The 20,621-nt window shown below is 41.3% G+C and overlaps 1 protein-coding gene across 5 annotated transcripts; it reads left to right on the forward strand.

Moving 5' to 3' along the window:
• Positions 1-4,783: 4,783 nt before the first annotated feature.
• Positions 4,784-18,181, forward strand: LOC101694301 (vitamin D 25-hydroxylase). 5 transcript variants are annotated; one of them, XM_045066205.1, is made up of 6 exons: positions 4,982-5,103; positions 5,721-6,026; positions 13,779-13,920; positions 14,515-15,147; positions 15,750-16,079; positions 16,897-18,181. In XM_045066205.1, the coding sequence occupies exons 3-6, from the start codon at positions 13,899-13,901 to the stop codon at positions 17,070-17,072; spliced, it is 1,161 nt and encodes a 386-aa protein (XP_044922140.1). In that variant the 5' UTR covers positions 4,982-5,103; positions 5,721-6,026; positions 13,779-13,898; the 3' UTR covers positions 17,073-18,181. The 5 variants fall into 5 exon arrangements, with proteins under 5 accessions (XP_004752085.1, XP_044922140.1, XP_004752087.1 ...); XM_004752030.3 differs by lacking the exon at positions 5,721-6,026 and adding an exon at positions 6,388-6,530 and having other exon boundaries at positions 4,985-5,103; XM_004752028.3 differs by lacking the exon at positions 5,721-6,026 and having other exon boundaries at positions 4,784-5,103.
• Positions 18,182-20,621: the final 2,440 nt, after the last annotated feature.

A 20,621-nucleotide genomic window follows, 5' to 3' on the forward strand; every position in this document is an offset into this window, starting at 1 on the left:
ATCTACAAAAATGTGTTATTGAAACATTTTCTCTCTATAGTAACTCTCATTTTTAATCAGATAGCCAAAAAGGACTAATTTAATCATAAAATAAGTCTAACTTTAATAAACTTGGCCTAATGATTTATGTAAGCTCCACAAAAGTAGTAATTGATCATATAGCTCTTTTAGAATTTGCCTTGCTGGAACTTTTTGTAATAAGGAATCTCTAGGTTGAACTTTTAGTATCCTCTCTAGGCCAGAAGCCAAGCCAAGTTCTTGCCGTCAGACATGCCTGTAATACCTGTAGATTTGGGCAAATTCCTCTTCTAGAGGTCCCCAGTATATCCTGAGGTTCCCATACCTGCCAGGAAGTGACATTCTTTACTCACATGTTAAGACCACTGGGAACTCTGTAAGCAAGGTATCAGGCCAACTCGGCACTTGGGTGGCTTAGTCAGTTAAGTGTCTGCCTTTGGCTGGGGTCATGATCCCATAATCCATGGATGGAGCCTTGTGTGGGTCTCCCTGCTCAGTGGGATATCTGCTTCTCTATCTTCCTCTCATCCTCTCTCTCAAATAAATACATAAAATCTTTAGCAACAACCACAAAAAGTATCATGCCAACATTTCCAAGGGGTTTTATTGGCTTCATGCTTCCTAAAGTCAACCTTAGTTCCTTAAAGCTGTCTGGTCATATCTGAGTCTATACATGTCTCTCAAATATGACATTCCAGCCAAAGCCTTGGTAAAATAACTAATGTTTCCAGTGGTGTCCCATTACAAGCAGAACACATTCTGACTGAACTTGTGCACATGACTGTAATTGCCATGAAATGAAGAATACTTACAGAGACCTTTTAAATTTCAGAGGGTTCAGTTAAAGAGAAAAGTTAGTTTTCAGTTTGTTCACAGAGGAATATTTTATCTATTTTTTGTGCCATAGGTATTATAAGAGGAAGTTTTCTTAGTCTGGAAGAGCAAATATTAGAGAACCAGCAATGTTTTAAACAAGAGTCACAAAAACCATAATCTTCCTCAGTTTAGTTAGTTCTGGAAATTCTTACCAATTTTAGTTTGTGGATTTTAAAGATATTAAAAAACTTGTATTTTTATAAGTCTTTTTTATGAATCTCTTTGAAGATGAAACATGTTTTGCAAGAGAATACAAACAATAATTATAAATGACAGAAAGACTAAAAAATGGACATGGTTGAAGATCTGATGAGAGGTTACAATATAAATGTCAGGGAAGTCTGGTTATTTTGTGACACTTCACACTTCAAAATAAGAATATTAAATGATGACCTTATACCAGAACATATTAAAATATTAGGAATTGCATATCATCTCTAGGATAGTTGTAGCATTTATCCAAGCAATATGACCTAAGGCTTGTGATTAGTTTAACAGTGCTTACAGGGTTAATATACCAAATAAAAAGGCCTTATGGGTGAAGAGACCTCATTTACAATTTAGATCTTGGGAAGTTTGTTTAAAACCTCCAAGTTGGGACGCCTGAGTGGCTCAGTTGGTTAAGCAGCTGCCTTCGACTCAGGTCATGATCCCAGGGTCCTGGGATCGAGTCCCGCATCGGGCTCCTTGCTCAGCAGGGAGCCTGCTTCTCCCTCTCTCTCTGTCTGCCTCTGCCTGCCTGTGCTCGTTCTCTCTCTGACAAATAAATAAGTACGATCTTTAAAAAATAAAATAAAATAAAAAAATAAAACCTCCAAGTTATAACACATGGCTGAATAGGATTACGGATCATTACAAAACTTATTCATTTCACCAACGTTATAATAAGAGATTCCAAAGAGATTCCAAAGGCAAATATGTAGGGTTATATAGTTATTAACAAAACTTAGCTCATTTATTTTTTTTAAAAAGATTTTATTTATTTATTTGACAGAGAGAAATCACAAGTAGGCAGAGAGGCAGGCAGAGAGAGAAAGGAGGAAGCAGGCTCCCTGCTGAGCAGAGAGCCGGACGCGGAACTCGATCCCAGGACCCTGAGATCATGACCTGAGCCGAAGGCAGCGGCTTAACCACTGAGCCACCCAGGCGCCCCAAAACTTAGCTCATTTAATATTGAGAAGTTTTAACCAAGTGATCAGAGACAAAACCTAGAAACTGGATTTCTAGGCAGACAAAAGAGAAAAAACTTTGTTTACTTTTTCTTATCAAGCACAGACCAATTCAAGAAAACTTTGTCTTTTTAACAGAGAGAAAATTAGAATTTCAATCTTATACCACTGTACTTTTAAAGGAATTGGGTTTATTTATTTATTTATTTTTAAAGCATTTTATTTATTTATTTAACAAAGAGATAGAGCGCACAAGTAGTTAGCTAGCAGGCAGGAGAGAGAGAAGCAGGCTTCCTGCTGAGCAGGGAGCCTGATGTGGAACTCAATCCCAGGACCCTGGAATTGTGACCTGAGCTGAAGCTGAAGACTAAGCCACCCATGTGCCCTTCAGTTACTTTAAATACCAAATTATGTTCCACCTAAGTCCAATTAAAAGTCAATCAATTTGTTCCCTATTGTCATTTTTTACTGGGGACACTGGTGAGGAAATCTGAAGTGGATGCTGTTAAGTCCGAAGGGGTGCTTTTCGCTTCTCTGCAGAGAGGGAAGGAGGAGCCAGTGATGCCAGGGGCACCCAGATGGAGTAAGAACCAGCTGCGACCTTGGTCGCACCACCTGCGACCAAGGTGGTGCAGAATTAGGTGGGGAGGGAAAGGCAGATAAAAGCCGAGAGTACAGAAGAAGAGGCCTCCCATTCCTAAAGTCTGTCAGCTTGGACAGATGAGCAGACACAGATTTTCTTTCCTTAAATCTTGCAATCTGAATTGTTTCCTGTAGGTTGAAAGTCATCCCAAGAGAGAGTTCCTGTGAACTGAAAAGAGACGGTCCTTTACCAAGAAAATCCCTCTGCCAACTCATGGGTAGTCCCCCATTCGCAGGGGAGGTCAGAGGTTCTGAGTGTCAAAGCATCAGGAAGCATCCCTCAAACAAAATCTCTAAGATCACCACCAGCTGTAAAGGTCCTGTAGGAGGGAGGCCTGCCCCCGCACACCCCGCTTCCCCATCACATTTTAGACTACAATGGGCGCTGGCATATGGAACATGAGTTTGACTCACTGTGAAGGTCCAGCCCTGAAGTGAAGACCACAAAGAACTCACTATTTTTAATCCATGGAAAACACTAAGAAGAGTTTTAGAAGAGGAAATTTCCCAATGTTGTGACTTAAGTAGTTAGCAGAGAACATTGCCAGAGAACAGTAAAGATAGAAATCCATCATGATCCAGGCGACAATTCCAACACATTAGGTCTTTATAGCCAGCTTTGCTAGGAAATAGACCCCCACTGGGTTATAATTCAGTCGGGTACAGGTTTTGGCTGACTCCCAGTAAGGGTCTTGTAGCCAGAAGTGCCTAGACCACAGATGTGGAGGAGATCACAACAGACAAAGAAAAGGAAAACTCACACAGGAGTCTTAAGATTGGCAGCCATCCTGTGACTGACGTGGTCATCCCATGTCCAAGACAGAATTTTGTATAAGGACAGGAATAAAGAGAGGGCATCAAGTTTCTGGGTCTTATTACCATTCAGGCCAGGTTACTACCAGCCAGAAGGCAGGCAGGCTTCTCCCCATAGAGTAGCCACAGCTAAATGATTGCAGCCTGAGCAATCAACACAAAAGTTTTGCAATAAGACCATACTCCTCGAAAAACCCCTGGAATGAGAGTCAAGGGAGAGGAAAGTACTCACCAAGTTGGCACCATGGCTCAGAGTCCAGATGAAAAGACTCAAGCTCCATGTTCCAGCACCAAATGATGAGTGTTTGGAGTAGTGTTGTTGGGGTCCGGAGATGATGGCCAAGAAAGAATTCTTGAAAAGATGATTTTATTAAAGCACAGGGACAAGACCCGTGGGCATACAGAGCTACTGCACCAGTGAATTGGGAGGAGCAACTGATTATATACTTTGGGGCTGGAGGAAGTAAATATAAGGGAAGTTCCAAAAGGATGTTCATGTTGAATACCTGAGACTTTGCTATTTGTCAAGCCAAGGTTATTCTTCTGTCTAGAAAGGCATTCACATTAGGACAGTTTGGAGCGTCCTGGAACAATGTTATACTCTGCCTGCCTAAAGTATTTGTCAATGGGCTGCAGGTTATAAGGACATTTAATTTTGTCTACATTTCCTTCTGCCTGTTTCCTACACAAGTACCATCCCTAAGTAAGGGCAGATTACTGAGTCCTCTGTGATTGCCAAGAAGTAACCAGTTTGGGAAGACCAGAAAGGCGTGAAAAGATACATGATTAACTCAGGTTACCTGAATGTTGTGAAATCAGAATTCTTAGGAGTAACACATACAAAAAAATCAATGCATTTAATGAACAAATGAGTAAAAAAGCACAGATAACTTTTTTTTATTATTGATGAGTCAGTTCTCAAGTGTTAATTCTCAAGATCGGCAGGTTTAGTTCAGGACTGAGTTCTGATAACCTATGCAGTTTTTTCACTCTTAAAAATTTAAGAGTTCCTAAAAATTCACCTCCAAAGAGCTGGGGTCAAGGGAAGAAGGATCCTTCTACCCCAAAGACCGAAGTTGTGCAGCATTCCACAAGCTCTGAGTTAACACCCCGGAAAAGGCAAGGCCCCCACGTTCCACCTCGCCTGGAGCCACGCCCAGATCCAAAGGGTAGGACCCGCCTCTTGCGCCTAGACTCTGAGCCCCGCAGAAAGAGGAGCCGCTGTCCCGGGCGGCCAACCAATGGCCAGGGAATGGGGGAGGGACCTGGGGGGGTGTCCGACCAATAGGAATGCGGCGGGGCAGGAGGGCGAGCCTGGTCCAAGGTGGCGGGGTTGGTAGCCCCAGCCCCCGGCCGGGCTATGTGGAACCCTCCGGGTGCTGCGGCATGCGCCGCGGCGCTCGGAGGCGCCCTTTTCCTGCTGCTCTTCGCGCTGGGGATCCACCAGCTGCTGAAGCAGAGGCGGCCGACTGGCTTCCCCCCCGGGCCGTCGGGGCTGCCATTTATCGGCAACATCTACTCACTGGCCGCCTCCGGCGAGCTTCCCCACGTCTACATGAGAAAGCAGAGCCAGATATACGGCGAGGTACAGCCCCACGGGCTGCGGGTTGGGAGGGCCCGGGCCTTCCTCAGGCGGGAGCTTGACGGCCGCTCCCGGGCCCTTCCTGTCGAGACGCTCCTTCCGCGTACTAGCGACTTGGACGGAAACGGGTTTCCGGAGTCGGGGTGGGTAGGAGTCCCACCGGAGGCCGCGCCCCGCCAGGGGAACCCCGCCCAGCCAGGACCTCCACCCTTCCGACGCCTAGCGGGATCAGAGCGGGAGCTTGTGGCAGTGCTCCCGCGCCTGCGCCGTGGGTCCCGGGTCCCGAGGGCGCCAAGCTTGTGCTCCGCACCTGCGCAGTGGGGCCCCGGGCTATTCGGGGTGTGGTGGTTCGTTTGCTTGTGGGTTTTTTTTGTTTTTTTGTTTTTTTGTTTTTATTGGTTGGCTGGTGGGTGCTAGACGTGTGTGTGGTTCTACCCGTGGCTTCTCGTGAAAATGAGATATCCAAGTTCTAGGTCCAGATTAATGTTAATCTAAGGATGGCTGGTCTAGGCGTCTACTGTGGGTCTTAGAAAGCACAGGGGAAGGCCCCAGGCCAAGATAGGCTCTGGAAAATAAGTATGAAAGAGCAAATGAATTAATGAGTAAAAATTGGTGCGCAGTGAGCAGTGTGGGCCTGACTGGCCAGGAGCATCCTCAGAGCAAACACTGGGACTGCGCTGCCGGCGGGCCAGCCTCCCTTCCAAGGTGCCCTGACCTAAACTCACAGCAGTCCCACCGACCTACCTCCGGCCTTTGCAGAGAAGCAAAGTGCAGCACAGAAATGCCGAGGGACTTGCACACAGCCGGGCCGCTGCTCCCTGCAGAGCAGAAGGCCAGAACTCCAGCGTGTGATGGGAAGCGTGTCGTGACCTCAGAAGGAGACAGAAGTTTCCAGAGCATTGGCGCTGGCTGAGCTCACCTGTTCGGTATGGAATCCATTCGTGCCTTCACGCCTGTGCAGCAAACAAGCCAGGCTCTGCCAGGTGCTGAGGGTGCAGTGAGGAAGGCAGACACTGCCTGATGTTAGGGAGCTGGAGCCCGGGGAGAGCACGCGCCTCTAAATATCGACCACAAATTGTGCATGCTTTGAAGGAATAATATAGTGTTGCTGTTTACCAATACCAGTTGTGGAATTTCAGGTTGGGGCTTAAGTCTTTATTTAAACCAGTGTTTATAGGAATTATCCTAGGTTTCTGCACCTCTCTAACGGTTGACAGTGTAAAAGGGAAAGTAGTCTTACGTAAAGCAGATGTATATAATTCTTACATTTTATTGTCAACCTTCCAGTGCTCTAGGAATGAATGGATTTCTGTGATTGCCATTGAATGTATATGATCTCTGGCATGTTGGTACCATAATATTCTCATAATATCCTAGAGAGGATTCTAAAGTGTGGAAGCATGAGACTAGAAGTTGAGTCCTCTTGTCAGGTAAAACTCAACTTTTCTCTGAATTTTAATTTTTCCTCATGAGTAATGATAATAATTAGAACCAGTAAACTGCTACTCACATGTTCTTGGTTATTAATTGCAAAAGAATTTATTAGACCTATAACGTAAAAAGTATCTTTAAACCAATTATGTAAAATGCTGTCTTGCAGAATAGGAAATTGTTTTTCTTATATTCCCTGTGCTGTACACTTTATTCCCATGACTTATTCCATAACTGAAGCATTGTACCTCCCGCTCACCTTTATCCCTTTTGTCCACCCACCCATCCTCTCTCCTCTGGCAACCACCAGTTCTCTGTATTTATGAGTCTGTTTCTGCTTTTGTTTGTTTTGTTTTTAGATTTTACATATAAGCGAAATCATACGGTATTTGCCTTTTTCTGTAGGACTTACTTAGCATAATAGCCTCTGTGTCCATTCATGTTGTCATCATTTTTAAGGCTGAGTAATACTCCATTGTGTATGTATACATTATATTTCATCTTTTTTTAAAAAGTTTTTATTTATTTGTTTGACAAAGATCACAAGTAGGCAGTCAGAGAGAGGTGGGGAAGCAGGCTCCCTGCTGAGCAGAGAGCCCAATGCGGGGCTCAATTCCAGGACCCTGAAATTATGACCTGAGCCGAAGGCAGAAACTTAACCCACTGAGCCACCCAGGTGCCCCTATATTCCATCTTCTTCATACATTCATGTATTGATGGACATTTACATTGGTTCCGTACATTGGCTATTGTACTTAATAATGCTGTAATAAACACAGCAGTGCAGGTATCTTTTTGAAATAGTGTTTTCAGTTTCTTTAGACAAATACCCAGTAGTGGAATTACTGAATTGTATGCTATTTTTTTAAAGATTATTTTAGAGAGAGAGAGCGGGCACATGGGCCCACACAAGTTGGGGGAGGGGCAAAAGGAGAGAGGAAGCAGATTTCCGCCTGAGCACAGAGTTATTCCTGAGGTCACTGTGTAAGTCAAAACCAGGAGTCAGACATAACTAACTGAGCCACCCAAGTGCCCCTCTATACTATGTCGAATTTTAATTTTTTGAGGCACCTCCATGCCATTTTTGCAGTGGCTGCAATTTACTTTCTCACCAACAGTGTACAAGGGAACCTTTTTCTCCACATCTTTGCCAACACTCATTATTTCTTCTTTTTGATACCAGCCATTTTTTTTTTTTTTTTTAAGTAGGCCCCATGCCCAGCGTGGAGCCACTTGGGGCTTGAACTCACAGCCTTGAAATCAAGACCTGAGATCACAAGGAGGGACTGATCCATCCAGGTACCCCAGATACTAGCCATTCTGACAGGTATAAGGTGATAGCTTATTGTGGCTTTGATGTGCATTTCCCTGTTGATTAGTGATGTTGAGCATCTTTTCATGTGTCATATGATATGTGTATGTCTTCTTTGGAAAAATGCCTATTCAGGTCCTCTGCGCATTTCTAGTTGGATTGTTTTTCTCGTGTTGAGTTGTATAATTTCTTTATATATTTTGGATATCAAACTCTTTTTGGATATATCATTTGCAGATACCATTTCCTATTCAGTAGGTTGCCTTTTCAGTTTTTTGTTGCTGTTGCTGTTTTTGTTTTTTTATTGGTTTCCTTTGCTGTGTAAAAACTTTTCTTTTGGTGTAGTCCCAATAGTTTATTTTTGCTTTTGTTTCCCTTGCCTGAGGAAACCTATCCATAAATAAATTGCTAAGGGAAATGACCAGGAGATTACTCTCTATCTTCTCTTTTAGGATTTTTATAGTTTCACGACTCACATTTAGGTCTTTAATCCATTTAGAGTTTATTTTTATATATGGTATAAGAAAGCCATCCAGTTTCATTCTTTACATGTATTGGTCCAGTTTTCCCAGCACCATTTGTTGAAGAGACTGTCTTTTCTCCATTGCACATTCTTTTCCCCTTTGCTGTAGATTAATTGACTATATAATCGGCAGTTTATTTCTATGCTCTCTTTTCTGTTCCAGTAATCTGTGTGTCTGTTGTTGTGCCAGGATCATAGTATTTTGATTATTATATCTTTGTAGTATATCTTGATATCTGTCTGGGATTACAGTATCACCAGTTTTGTTTTTCTTTTTCAAGATTGCTGTGGCTTTTCAGGATCTTTTATGGTTCCATACCAATTTTAGGATTATTTGTTCTAGAATTTCTAGTTCTGTGAAAAAGGCTCTTTGTATTTTGATAGGAATTCATAAATCTTTAGACTGTTTTGGATAGTTTGGACATTTTAAAAATATTGGTTCTTCTAATCCATGAACATGGAATATCTTTCCATTTGTGTCATCTTCAATTTTTTTATTAGTGTTTTATAGATTTCAGAGTACAGGTTTTTCACCCCCTTGGTTAAATTTATTCTTGGATATTTTATTATTTTTGGTGCTATCATAAATGGAATTGATTTATTAATTTCTTTTTCTGCTACTTTGTTATTAGTTATGGCAATGCAACAGATTTCTGTATTTTTTTTAAAGATTTTATTTATTTATTTGACAGAGAGAGGGAGATCACAAGGAGGCAGAGAGGCAGGCTGAGAGAGAGAGGAGGAAGCAGGCTCCCTGCTGAGCAGAGATCCCGATGCAGGGCTCCATCCCAGGACCCTGAGATCATGACCTGAGCCGAAGGCAGAGGCTTTATTTAACCCACTGAGTCACCCAGGTGCCCCAGATTTCTGTATATTGATTTTGTGGTCTACAACTTTACTTATTCACTTGTTACTTCTGATACCATTTTGGTGAAGTCTTTAGGGTTTTCGATATATGGTATCATGTCATCTACAAATAGTTTTACTTCTTTCTTACAAATTTGGGTGCCTTTTATTATTTTTCTTGTTTGATTGCTATGGCTAGGACTACCGGTGCTATGTTGAATGAAAGTGGTGATAGTGGACATCCTTGTCTTGTTCCTGATCTTAAAGGAAAAACTCTTAGTTTTTCACCATTATGTGTGATGTTAGCTGTGGGTTTGTCATATATGGTCTGTATTATATTAAGGTATATTCCCTCTAAACCCACTTTGTTGAGAAGTTTCATTGCGAATGGATGTTGAATTTTTTCAAATGCTTTTTCTGCATCTATTGAAATGATCATATATTTTTTTAAAGATTTTATTTATTTGACAGACATAGCCAGAGAGGGAGTACAAGCAGGGGGAGTGGGAGAGGGAAAAGCAGGCTTCCCACTGAGCAGGGAGCTGCATGCAGGGCTTGATCCCAGAACCCTGGGATCATGACCTGATCACAAAAGGCAGAGGTTTAATGACTGAGCCACCCAACACCCCTGATCGTATTATTTTTATCTTTCATTTTGTTTATGTGGTGCATCACTTGGATTGATTTTTGAGTATTAAAACAGTCTTGCATCCCCAGAATAAAAAGAAGGAGAGTGCACCAAGAAAGGCTTCGTAGAGGATGTTCCCTAAAGACTTGGTATGGTCGACAGTATGGCAGTGAAGGGAGGCATTTCAAGTGAGAAAACAGCCCAAGCAAAGGTTGAACAGTGGGAGACAATCGTTTATCAGTTTTCATCAATGGCTCTTTTCTCATCCCTCTCTTACTAGCAAGTCACCAATGGTGTTCTGTAATAGTATACTTAGATGTATGTCTCCATATTCAACATACAGTTATCAGTTACCAGCATCTGCTACATACTGTCCTAGGTGCGAAGATATATAGTAAACAAAACAGTAGTAAAAATCCCTGTCCTAATGTAGCTTACGTTCTCCTGGGTGCCAAGGTGGGCGGGGAGGAGATGGACAATATAAATAGAATAGGTGAATCTATAATACATCAGAGTACAGCGTGTGAAGTCAACTAAATTAGGTGGGAGGAGAGGGAGAAGGCTAAGGGGTAGAGTTTTAACTGGGGGTAGAGCAGGCCTCACCACAAAGAAGACATTTGAGCAAAGCCTTAAAGGAAATGAAGGAGCAAACTCTAGAAATAACAGGGGAAAGAACATTCCAGGCCAAAAGAACACATACAAAGGCCCTGAAACAGGAGGATGTCGTGTTGAGAATCATTTATAAAGAAACAAGTTGAGAGGCTGTTGCGATAACATGGGGGAAAATGAAGGTGGCGTGGATCCGAGTGTCAGGGATGGAAGGGTAAGAAATTGCCGTCTCCTGCATATATTCTGAAAATAGGAGGAATGGGATTTGAAGCAGTGCTGCGGGGTTGCAGAGAAAAATAGAGTCAACACAGGCAGTTTGGCTCCTGAACAGCTGGAAGGCTGGATGGAGTGCTCATTACCGAGACACTGAAAAATTGTGGGCAGAGCTGGTTTGCAGGAGGGGGAAGAAACTTGATGACCACAGACTGACTTCTAGAAGGGAAAGAAAGTGTTTCACAAACCTTTACTGAGGGGCGCCTGGTGGCTCAGTGGGTTAAAGCCTCTGCCTTCGGCTTGGGTCATGATCTCAGGGTCCTGGGATTGAGCCCCGCATCGGGCTCTCTGCTCAGCGGGGAGCCTGCTTCCTCCTCTTTCTCTGCCTGCCTCTCTGCCTACTTGTCATCTCTGTCACTCAAATAAATAAAATCTTTAAAAAAAAAAAAAAAAACCTTTACTGAAAGTCCTTGAAAACAGCATATACTAGAATAGATGCTACTTCAAATGACAGTTTCCCCAGTTTTACCCTCAAATAGGGGACCAAATATTTGAGTGAAGGTAGATTGTATAACAGCTTTCTCAAGCCATGGCTCCTCCTTGGTCTTTGTAATCCAGTGTCCATACCTGGTAGCTTCCCCCTGCAATATGACTCTCCTGTTTGTTTTTGCTCCATATTAACACAGCTTTCAACCCACGGGGTCTTCTACCATTCTTGTGAAACCATCCGTCTGTTTTTTTCCTGCATTGGAACAACTAACTGCCTGTTCACTAATGCTATCCTTTCCTGCTGTGATACTTGTGATTTATTATAAGAAATACATACTTGGTTTTTGTTTCTTCCCTTGGAATTTCCTAAATGTTGAAACTAATAAAGGTGTCTTTTGTTATTCATGACAAACCCTCTTCAACCACACCTGAGTTTATGCTAATGAGGTACTTTTTGGACAGTCCCTAAAATGGGAGTTTATTGCCAGGAGAACCAATCACGATTAGAGGGTTCGAACTCTCAGTCATACCCCTACTACCTCTGGGAAAGGGAGAGAGGCTGGAAGATGAATCAGTTACCATGACCCATGATGTAGTTAATTTTGCGTAGCTAATAAACATCCATAAAAACCTCTGAATTAGAGTTCAGAGAGCTTCCATGTTGGTGAATGGGTAGAGGAGAGCAGAGGATAGAAAGCATGCCTGGGCAGAACCTGGACACTCCAGTCCCCTTTCCCCATACCTTCCCTATGCATATCTTCCATACGGCTGTTCCTGATTTGTGTCCTGCTGTAATAAACCATTAGTCTAGTAATGCTTTCCCTGAATTCTCTGAATCACTCTAGGATATTAAGGGGACCCAAGGAGGAAGTCGTGGGAACCTCTGATTTATAGCCTGTTGGTCAGAAGCACCTGGACTTGCTAATGGCGTCTGACGTGGGGACAGGGAGCAGTCCTGAGGGACTGAACCCTTAACTTGTGGGCTCTGAACAATCCCTGGGTAGATAGTGTCAGAACTGAGTTAAATTCTAGGATACCTAGCTGGTGTCCCAGAATTGCTGAGGTGTGGAAAACCCACACAGCTGGTGTCAGAGAGTTGAAGTAGAGTGTTGAGATTATAGGAGACACAGGAGGAGGCATTTTCCCTTTATATCTGTTAAAATTACACTTCTGGGAAATGACTTTAAGACCATTCCATTACTGCTTTGGGAACTGAAAGAGTCCCACTTTTGCTCAGCTGGTAGCCATTCTGTTGGCACTGAAACTCTTACACTACCACTTTTGACTAATGCCACTGCTTGTCACACGTAGTCCATGCTACTTCCCCAAAGTTCTGGACATTTCTACTGCTTGGTTGGCAGAGCCTTTCCCTATGCCAAAGACTCTTGTTCAGCGGGTGCTTCTGTTCCTACTTGGGGGTCTTCACCACAGTTTTTTTCCTGTCATTACTTCTGCTGAACTTCCTGTTTCCCATTAAACTTCCTTTTTGGGATTTTTCCCCCAAACTAGTATAAACCGTAGTTAAAACTCCTCTAACTTATTTGCACAGAGATGAGCGTTGACTTAGTATTTTGGCCCTAAAAAGCTTTCAGCCAGACCTTGAGAGAATCTTTGCACTGCACTGATAAAGTAGTATTGTTCGCTCATTGGACTAGCTGGAGTAGACTACAGGAGGTGTTCCGTTGTAAGTGAACCTGAGGTGAAGCGCATGAGAAGCTCCAGCAAGACATAGGATGGATATTCTGTCTTGCCTTCCCCTTAGCTGAGGGGCATCTGCCTGTGCCTATGTGGTAAATGCCTTTTCTCCAAGATCAGATTCCTTTTGGGGCCATCTCTGTTAACTTCATGAAAGTCAGGGACCCAAATAAAATGAGCCTTATTGTAATACATTTATACTTCAAAGTTATCTCTCAGGTAACCTCCTCCCCTATCTAAGCCTGGAGTAATGAATAATATAGAGATGATGCTGCTTCCTCACTTATCTTGGAAATAAAAAGAGATTCCTAGATCTCACTGAATGCATTGAGTTGGAATGAATCTTAAGAGAATCCAAAGCGGGGCGCCTGGGTGGCTCAGTGGGTAAAGCCTCTGCCTTCGGCTCGGGTCGTGGTCTCAGGGTCCTGGGATGGAGCCCCGCATCGGGTTCTCTGCTCGGTGGGGAGCCTGCTTCCCCTTCTCTTCCTGCCTGCCTCTCTGCCTACTTGTGATCTCTCTCTCTGTCAAATAAATAAATACAATATTTAAAAAAAAAAAAAAGAGCATCCAAAGCAAGTATCATATTTCCTGCAGCTGCCCTGAAGCCCAGAAAGGGTTCTGCCCAGGTTCCTATATTTGTTTAATGACAAAGCTTAAACTAGAATCCAGGCTTTCTGAGCCCAGTACTCTCTTCCTTATACCATTTATAAGATTATGTTTTCAGGCACTGACCGGGTAATGAAATCATCATGGTTACTATGCCTTGTAGACAGAAGGCGCTCAGAAATTGTCAGTTGAATAGTACATCCTGCCATTTTCAGGGAAGTAACAAATACTGGGAAAACTGGGCTTAGCACTTGTGGATTTCCATAGTTTATTTCTCCATTTCTCCATTTTGTTATTTAAATGTTGTTTTTCTTTTCTTCTCAAAGATCTTCAGTTTAGATCTCGGAGGTATATCAGCTGTGGTTTTAAATGGCTATGATGTAGTGAAGGAATGCCTTGTTCATCAAAGTGAGATTTTTGCAGACAGACCATGCCTTCCTTTATTCATGAAGATGACAAAAATGGGAGGTATGTTTATTTTCACCTATTTAGTTAATTTTGTGGGGACACAGACACTCAATTCATAGTATCCTCCTTTTGCCTTGAGTATTTCCACCACACTGACACCTCATCCAGGCTTCCTTAGCCTCTCCCAGGGTTACCTTGGTAGTAGCATATGCCTTTAATGGGAGAAAATCTGTCTTCTAAAATCTAGAAACAGAAACAGAAAATTTCTGATTCTATAAGGATGATTTTCAGTTGTTTTCTTAGTCTAAGATACATGCAGTGGTTTTTCTTTTGTAGATAAGACTTATTGTAATAGTTCGATAATAAAGTCACTGGGTTTAGTTCATCCAGGATGAATTACACAGGACTGTCTAGTTTCTTGTGGTGGGAGAATTACAGGTCTTTTCTGCCTATCCCCGGATAAAAAGTAGGCAAGCTTTATCTATTGACAATATTCTGTGGCAGGGAACAAGGTCTCGTTTTAGTTTTAGAGAAAGATTTGGAGAAGCATGACTAACCATCCTTTTTTATTCTGTAGCATTTTCAGGTGTTCGATACAGGAATGTAGGAATGATAAAGTTTTTTTAATTCTTTTTTCCTCCCCTCCCCCCCCAGGCTTACTCAATTCCAGATATGGCCGAGGATGGGTTGATCACAGAAAATTAGCTGTAAATAGCTTCCGCTATTTCGGATATGGCCAAAAGTCTTTTGAGTCTAAAATCCTAGAAGAAACCAAATTTTTTATTGATGTTATTGAAACATACAAAGGTAGACCTTTTGACTTTAAACAGTTAATAACCAATGCTGTTTCAAACATAACCAATCTGATCATTTTTGGAGAACGATTCACTTATGAAGACACTGATTTTCAGTGCATGATTGAGTTATTTAGTGAAAATGTGGAACTGGCTGCCAGTGCCTCAGTCTTCCTGTATAATGCCTTTCCATGGATTGGCATCTTCCCTTTTGGAAAACATCACCAGCTGTTTAGAAATGCAGCTGTGGTCTATGATTTTCTCTCCAGACTTACTGAAAAAGCTTCCATCAACAGAAAGCCTCAGTCACCTCAGCATTTTGTCGATGCTTATTTAGATGAGATGGATCAAGGTAAAAATGACCCATCATGTACTTTCTCCAAAGAAAACCTCATTTTTTCCGTGGGTGAACTCATCATTGCTGGAACTGAAACTACAACCAATGTGCTACGGTGGGCAATTCTTTTCATGGCCCTTTATCCTAACATTCAAGGTGAGGGTCCTCTTGACTGCAGGGCTGTCCTACATCTAGGGCTCACACAATGTTTTAGAGCCTTTGGCTATCTATGTATAAAACATTTTATTTAGGAATTTCTGCTGTGCTAGCCAAGAAGAAAAATATTTCATAGTTCTAAAGAGTTTTATATCTGTTCTCTCAAGTCATGTAAGAACCTCAGAGATAGGTCTTATTATGCTTGTTTATAAAGGAGAGGAGAGGCTAAGTAGCTGATTTGCCCAAGCTCAGCCCCTGGAGTGGCAGAGCTGGGGCCTGAACCCTGCTTTTTTTTTTTTTTTAATTCAAGTTTTATGTTTCATTATTTCCCTTGCCGAGAGTGATGTTATTCCAATTGTAGATTTATTTAATTTTTATTTTTATCACTTTTAGTGTGTTTTTCACAACAGAGATACTCAGAACATTGGTTTCTGGTGGCACACAATATATAGCATATTTTCAAATAGAACTCCCAGATAGTGAAAAATCTGAATCTAGCTGTCACCAGACCTTGTTGACTTATTATAGATTATCCAAAGGGAAATGACTTTGGATAGAATTCTAAGAATTGCATAATAACTTGAACACTTTTTCTCTGACAGGACAAGTTCAAAAAGAGATCGATTTAATTATGGGACCCACTGAGACACCTTCTTGGGATGACAAAAGCAAAATGCCTTATACGGAGGCAGTTTTGCATGAAGTTTTAAGATTCTGTAATATCGTGCCATTAGGGATTTTCCATGCAACCTCTGAAGATGCAGTTGTACGTGGTTATTCCATTCCTAAAGGCACAACAGTAATTACCAACCTTTATTCTGTCCATTTTGATGAAAAGTACTGGAGAAACCCAGAAATATTCTCTCCTGAGCGATTTCTGGACAGCAGTGGATATTTTGCCAAGAAGGAGGCTTTGGTTCCTTTTTCCCTAGGTAAGAGAACTTTCACAGGGATACAACTTTAGGACAGAGGATAATGATGATTAATGATGTATGACATCTTAATAAGAAGCATTCTGTTGTAGAAGTAAAGATTCCAACTCTGAAAATACAGCAGTGATTCTTGCAGGAGAGATTGGTATAATTAGAGGTCATTAACACCAGTTTCTACTCAACAGTTACTTTAGTAACTAGAAAGAAAGTGTTGAGAAGGTCTGGCTTCTTCTGAAACTTTTTTGCTTGTGGATTTTGGCTTGTAATCAAAACCTGTAGAGCTAGAAGTCACTAACAGGTAGCTTGAGAAACTGAGACACGTTTGAAGAAATGACATCAGAATTTGAAGTGCAACTGAAACATAGCTTTCTTGGCTCCTCGTTTATTGTACGTCATCTCCAAAAATAGTGGTGAAAAAGTACATGGACCACAAGACACATGGAAGACGGACTGGAAACTCTTCCTTTCATTGGGAAAGGGTTCACTTTTAGTCATTTGAAATGAAATGCACTTCTGGTCTATAGAACAAAATGGCACGCTTGAGATATGATCTTTCATGGCATATCGTGGGCTGTGTTGCAGCGTGCAAGGCAAGTGTGGAGGGGGATTAATAAGCTTACAGAAGTCCATGATATAAGCGAAGGTAAAGAAATGGGCTCTGGGAGCTGAAGTGCCAGTTGTTTTTCCTTTTAATAAGCATAACTGCCTCTAACTTTCTTTTAAATACCAGATTTCCTGAATGGTACCCATATAGTAGATGTAAATTTTGGTAAATACTATGGATTTTTAAAAATTATGTCTGTTCTTTTCTGTTTAGGGAAAAGGCATTGCCTTGGAGAGCAGCTGGCTCGGTTGGAGATGTTCCTGTTTTTCACAGCATTGCTCCAGCGGTTTCATGTGCATTTCCCACACGGGCTGGTTCCCGATCTGAAGCCCAGATTAGGCATGACATTGCAACCCCAGCCCTACCTCATCTGTGCAGAAAGACGCTGAAAGTGCATGGACATCTTGTGGGACAATGTTATCTGGTTGCCTTTTAGCCCTGAACCTTGTTTATCTAATCAGTGTGTGTGTGTTTGGACAAAAAGTCACAGCATCGCAAAGCCAAATGAACACAGACATGTGTTTGAAAATAGTACTAAAGCAATAATAAGCATTAGCTGTGGTTTTTTCCAAGCTTTTGTGACTTCTAAGGTGGAATTATCTGTGGAGGAAAACAAACATGCAAATGACAGATGTTGCTTAAGAAAGCCGGGCCATGGGTGCTCTGAGCACCTGGTACCCTTTTTCGTTTCTTGACTCCATCTTGCTCTTGTCCAGGGGGCTTTGCTTCCAAATGCCAATGCCAGTTCCCTTCTGATAAGATATTATCATTAATGGGTAGTGTGGTAGGAGTCCAGTTTAATAGAGGACTAAAGAAATTAGAACCTAAATAAATTAGTTTGGAGTACAAAGATATTTTAGACATAGTGGCAGATAATAGAGGAAATATCTATGTATATAGGAAACTGCCAGTGCTTTCAAATCTTGCTCCCTATTATGTCTGCCTAAGAATTACCTTGTTCTTATTACAAATGAGGGTCCCTGTGACCTGGGTATTCATCCTACCACAAGTCAGTAAAAGGAAATCACAGTAATTTAATTATAATAAAAAATGATATTCCAAAAGTAATTATTCTTTATAGGCACAGACATTTTTCCTAGTACCATTTTTTTTTTCTAAACCATCACAGCTTTTAAAGCTGGAATCGTTTTACCTTTTAAAGGTCTCCAGCCATTTCCTTGGGTTACTGTTATTTTTCTGAAGAGAATACTGTACAAATCCAAAAAACATGCTTTAGAGCCCGAGTAAATGTGTACATTGGGATATTTGAGGATGGTGGGCTTCTAGTAGTAATGATGCCAGGAAAATAAGCGTGAACTGTGACTGTCCTGCTCAAACTGCTATGTATATTCACCCATTTATAGTTGTTGTAACGTGATTTCTTCTAATGTTATACATCAAGGATTTCTGCTCTTGTAACTTGGCTCATGAATAGTTACAGCCTTAGAGTAAATGCACTTAACAATGACTTCTATTAAGAATATGAATTTAACTTTAATATTTTCAAGTTTCTGTGTGATGAATCAGTAGTCTTTGCATCTCTGATATATTAAGATGTTTCTGGTTGCAAGAGGAAAAAGTCCTGGGCAAATTTACTTGAATGATAAAGGAGAAATTAGGCGGTAGTTTGGCAGTTTGAGAGTAGGTATGAGCATGTAGGTCATAGGATAGATCGTCAAGGATCTCTTGTTCACATCCCTCATTTTTGCCTCCCAGATGGTCTCAGCTTTATCTTAAGACTGACTTGCGGAAGTACATGTGCTTTACCTCCTTGTTGAGACTGAGCTTGGATTGTTTCTGGGGGAGTGAGGGAGCTTTTTAGATATTCTCCCAAAACTGTTTTTTGTGTCCCTTAGGTCCTAACTAAGTTACGTGCTCATCTTTTAAACCTATGTCTTTTGAGTGGGATTATGGTTCACTTAGGCCTGACTACTAGAGCCATGGATGGAGTTGGCTTCCTGCAAAGTACATGTGCTACATTGGGGCAGTATAGTTACCTAAACAAAAATAAGGAGAGTTATGAGGAGAAGAGGAAACTCCTGACTAGCAGACTAATTATGATATCTAACTCACTGCCCTCTAACCTTTTGCTAAGCCAAGCAACTTTCCCACTTGCTTCCCTGACTCTTGACAATTTTGGTCATTCAGATTACTGTTTGTTCTTTGCTTTTACTTTGACACAGCAAATCTGTCATCCCCGGGCCTCCTACTTACTGTCATTTCTCCTATAAATGCTTAGGTTGAACTCTATAGACTGGGGTTTCTGTAAGCTTGTGGTCTGAGCAAAGAATTCAGTGAACTGGAATAGATTATAATCCAAGTTAAGGAGGTCTTATTTTGCTCTTGAATACTATCACTGTTTTTTTTTCTAGGATGATTAAGACCTTCATAAATCTACAGAGAATAAAGAACATGCTATTTATTTTCTTTACTGTTAGAAATTACCTAAAGGAATGTTCTAATTTTTCTTACTGAAGTTAATACCAACCTGACAAAAATCTTTTACAAAATGTAGATTTTTAACTTGTAAAGGTAAAAGAGCTTTAATCTCACTTACTGTACTCATGTTGTAGCCAAGAAATAGGGGTTCAGATAGGTAGGGGAAGTGATTTCCCTAATTCATTACAAAGGCATGTTCTTCATCCCATATTTTTACTCCAAATGATTTTTATTACGCTTTACAGTTTATTGTAAGGTTGGTTTTTATATAGTGTCAACTGTTGACTGTTTGGGGCCAAGTAACTGTGGTAGAAATAAAATACTGAATTTTTGGAAAAACAAAAAAAAATTTTGATTTTATTTATTTGATTTTATTTATTTGAGAGAAAGTGATCACAAGAGAGAGCAAGAGCAGGGAGGAGAGGGAGAAGCAGACTCCCTGCTGAGGAGGGAGCCCGACATGGGACTCGATCCCAATACTGTGAGATCACAGCCTAAGCCAAAGGCAGGCACTCAACTGAGCCACCCAGGTGCCCAGAAAAATATAAACTAACATGAATTAGTAAGTAATCCATAATGGAAAATATTTATTTTGGGGAATTATGTAGTAACAGGCTATGGATCTACTGTAGTGAAAATGCCTTCTTTCTCATCAGTCATTCACTGAGCCAAGAATGTTGGAAATCTAACTTCCTATTCAAAATCGCAACTGAGCATACTTCTCCTCAAATGCCATTGAAATAACGGTAAGGATAGAAAAGGGGATAAAGTCTTTGAGAATGGGGTTGGAGGACAATATTAGGGAATTATATACTTCCAAGTTCTAAAAGATGGAAGGCAAATGGAGTAATATTGGAAGAACTACAGACAAGACCATATATAGTCCAAGGCTGAAGTAGAGATGGGAGCTTTTTCTCCATAGCTGAAAATCAGTTGATAAGGAGAGGAGCTCATGAGGACAAAAAGTGGAAAGAAACCAAGCTGATGCCCTGTGCTCACTCTACTTTCTGTTCCTGCTTGTGCAGCTATAGAACTTGCCCCCAGTGCTGAAGTAAAAATCTAAATAAATGGAGTCCTGTGCCAAGAGATGATGGTGTTCCTACACAGTGGTTGGTACCCGACATTGGCAGCCCCTTCGTTCAGTCTGATTTTGATCCTAAAACGCTATATCATTCAAACCGTTAATCAGGTGTGAGGGCAAGTTTCAAGCAGCCAAGTAATTACAGGGGAGAAGCCAGCAAATGGCTAGCATTAAGAATGTAACACATTTAACAACAGAACTAAGACTAAAACAAAAGGGGAATAAGTGTGACAGTAATACCTAAATGTTTTACTCTCTGACAGTGAAGAAATAATACAGCTAACCACAAAAAAAAAAAAAAAAAAAAGGATAGAATGTGGAATAAAGCTCCCTGATTGCCCCCTATATCATAAGAATCAAATCGAAGGTAATAATTTAAAACTGACAAGTAGTAGAATTTTAAGTATATTTAAGAGTA

The sequence above is a fragment of the Mustela putorius genome, unplaced genomic scaffold (assembly GCF_011764305.1).
Source record: "Mustela putorius furo isolate JIRA1106 unplaced genomic scaffold, ASM1176430v1.1 tig00003859_pilon_pilon_pilon, whole genome shotgun sequence".
In the NCBI taxonomy this organism is placed as follows: domain Eukaryota; kingdom Metazoa; phylum Chordata; class Mammalia; order Carnivora; family Mustelidae; genus Mustela; species Mustela putorius.

Bases quoted from the DNA above. Each gene is read 5' to 3' on its own strand.
- LOC101694301 (XM_004752028.3), top strand. From the start codon at position 4,879: ATGTGGAACCCTCCGGGTGCTGCGGCATGCGCCGCGGCGCTCGGAGGC. The intron at 13,921-14,514 runs GTATGTTTATTT...CTCCCCCCCCAG, and splicing joins GAAGATGACAAAAATGGGAG to GCTTACTCAATTCCAGATAT. The intron at 15,148-15,749 runs GTGAGGGTCCTC...TTTCTCTGACAG, and splicing joins CCTTTATCCTAACATTCAAG to GACAAGTTCAAAAAGAGATC.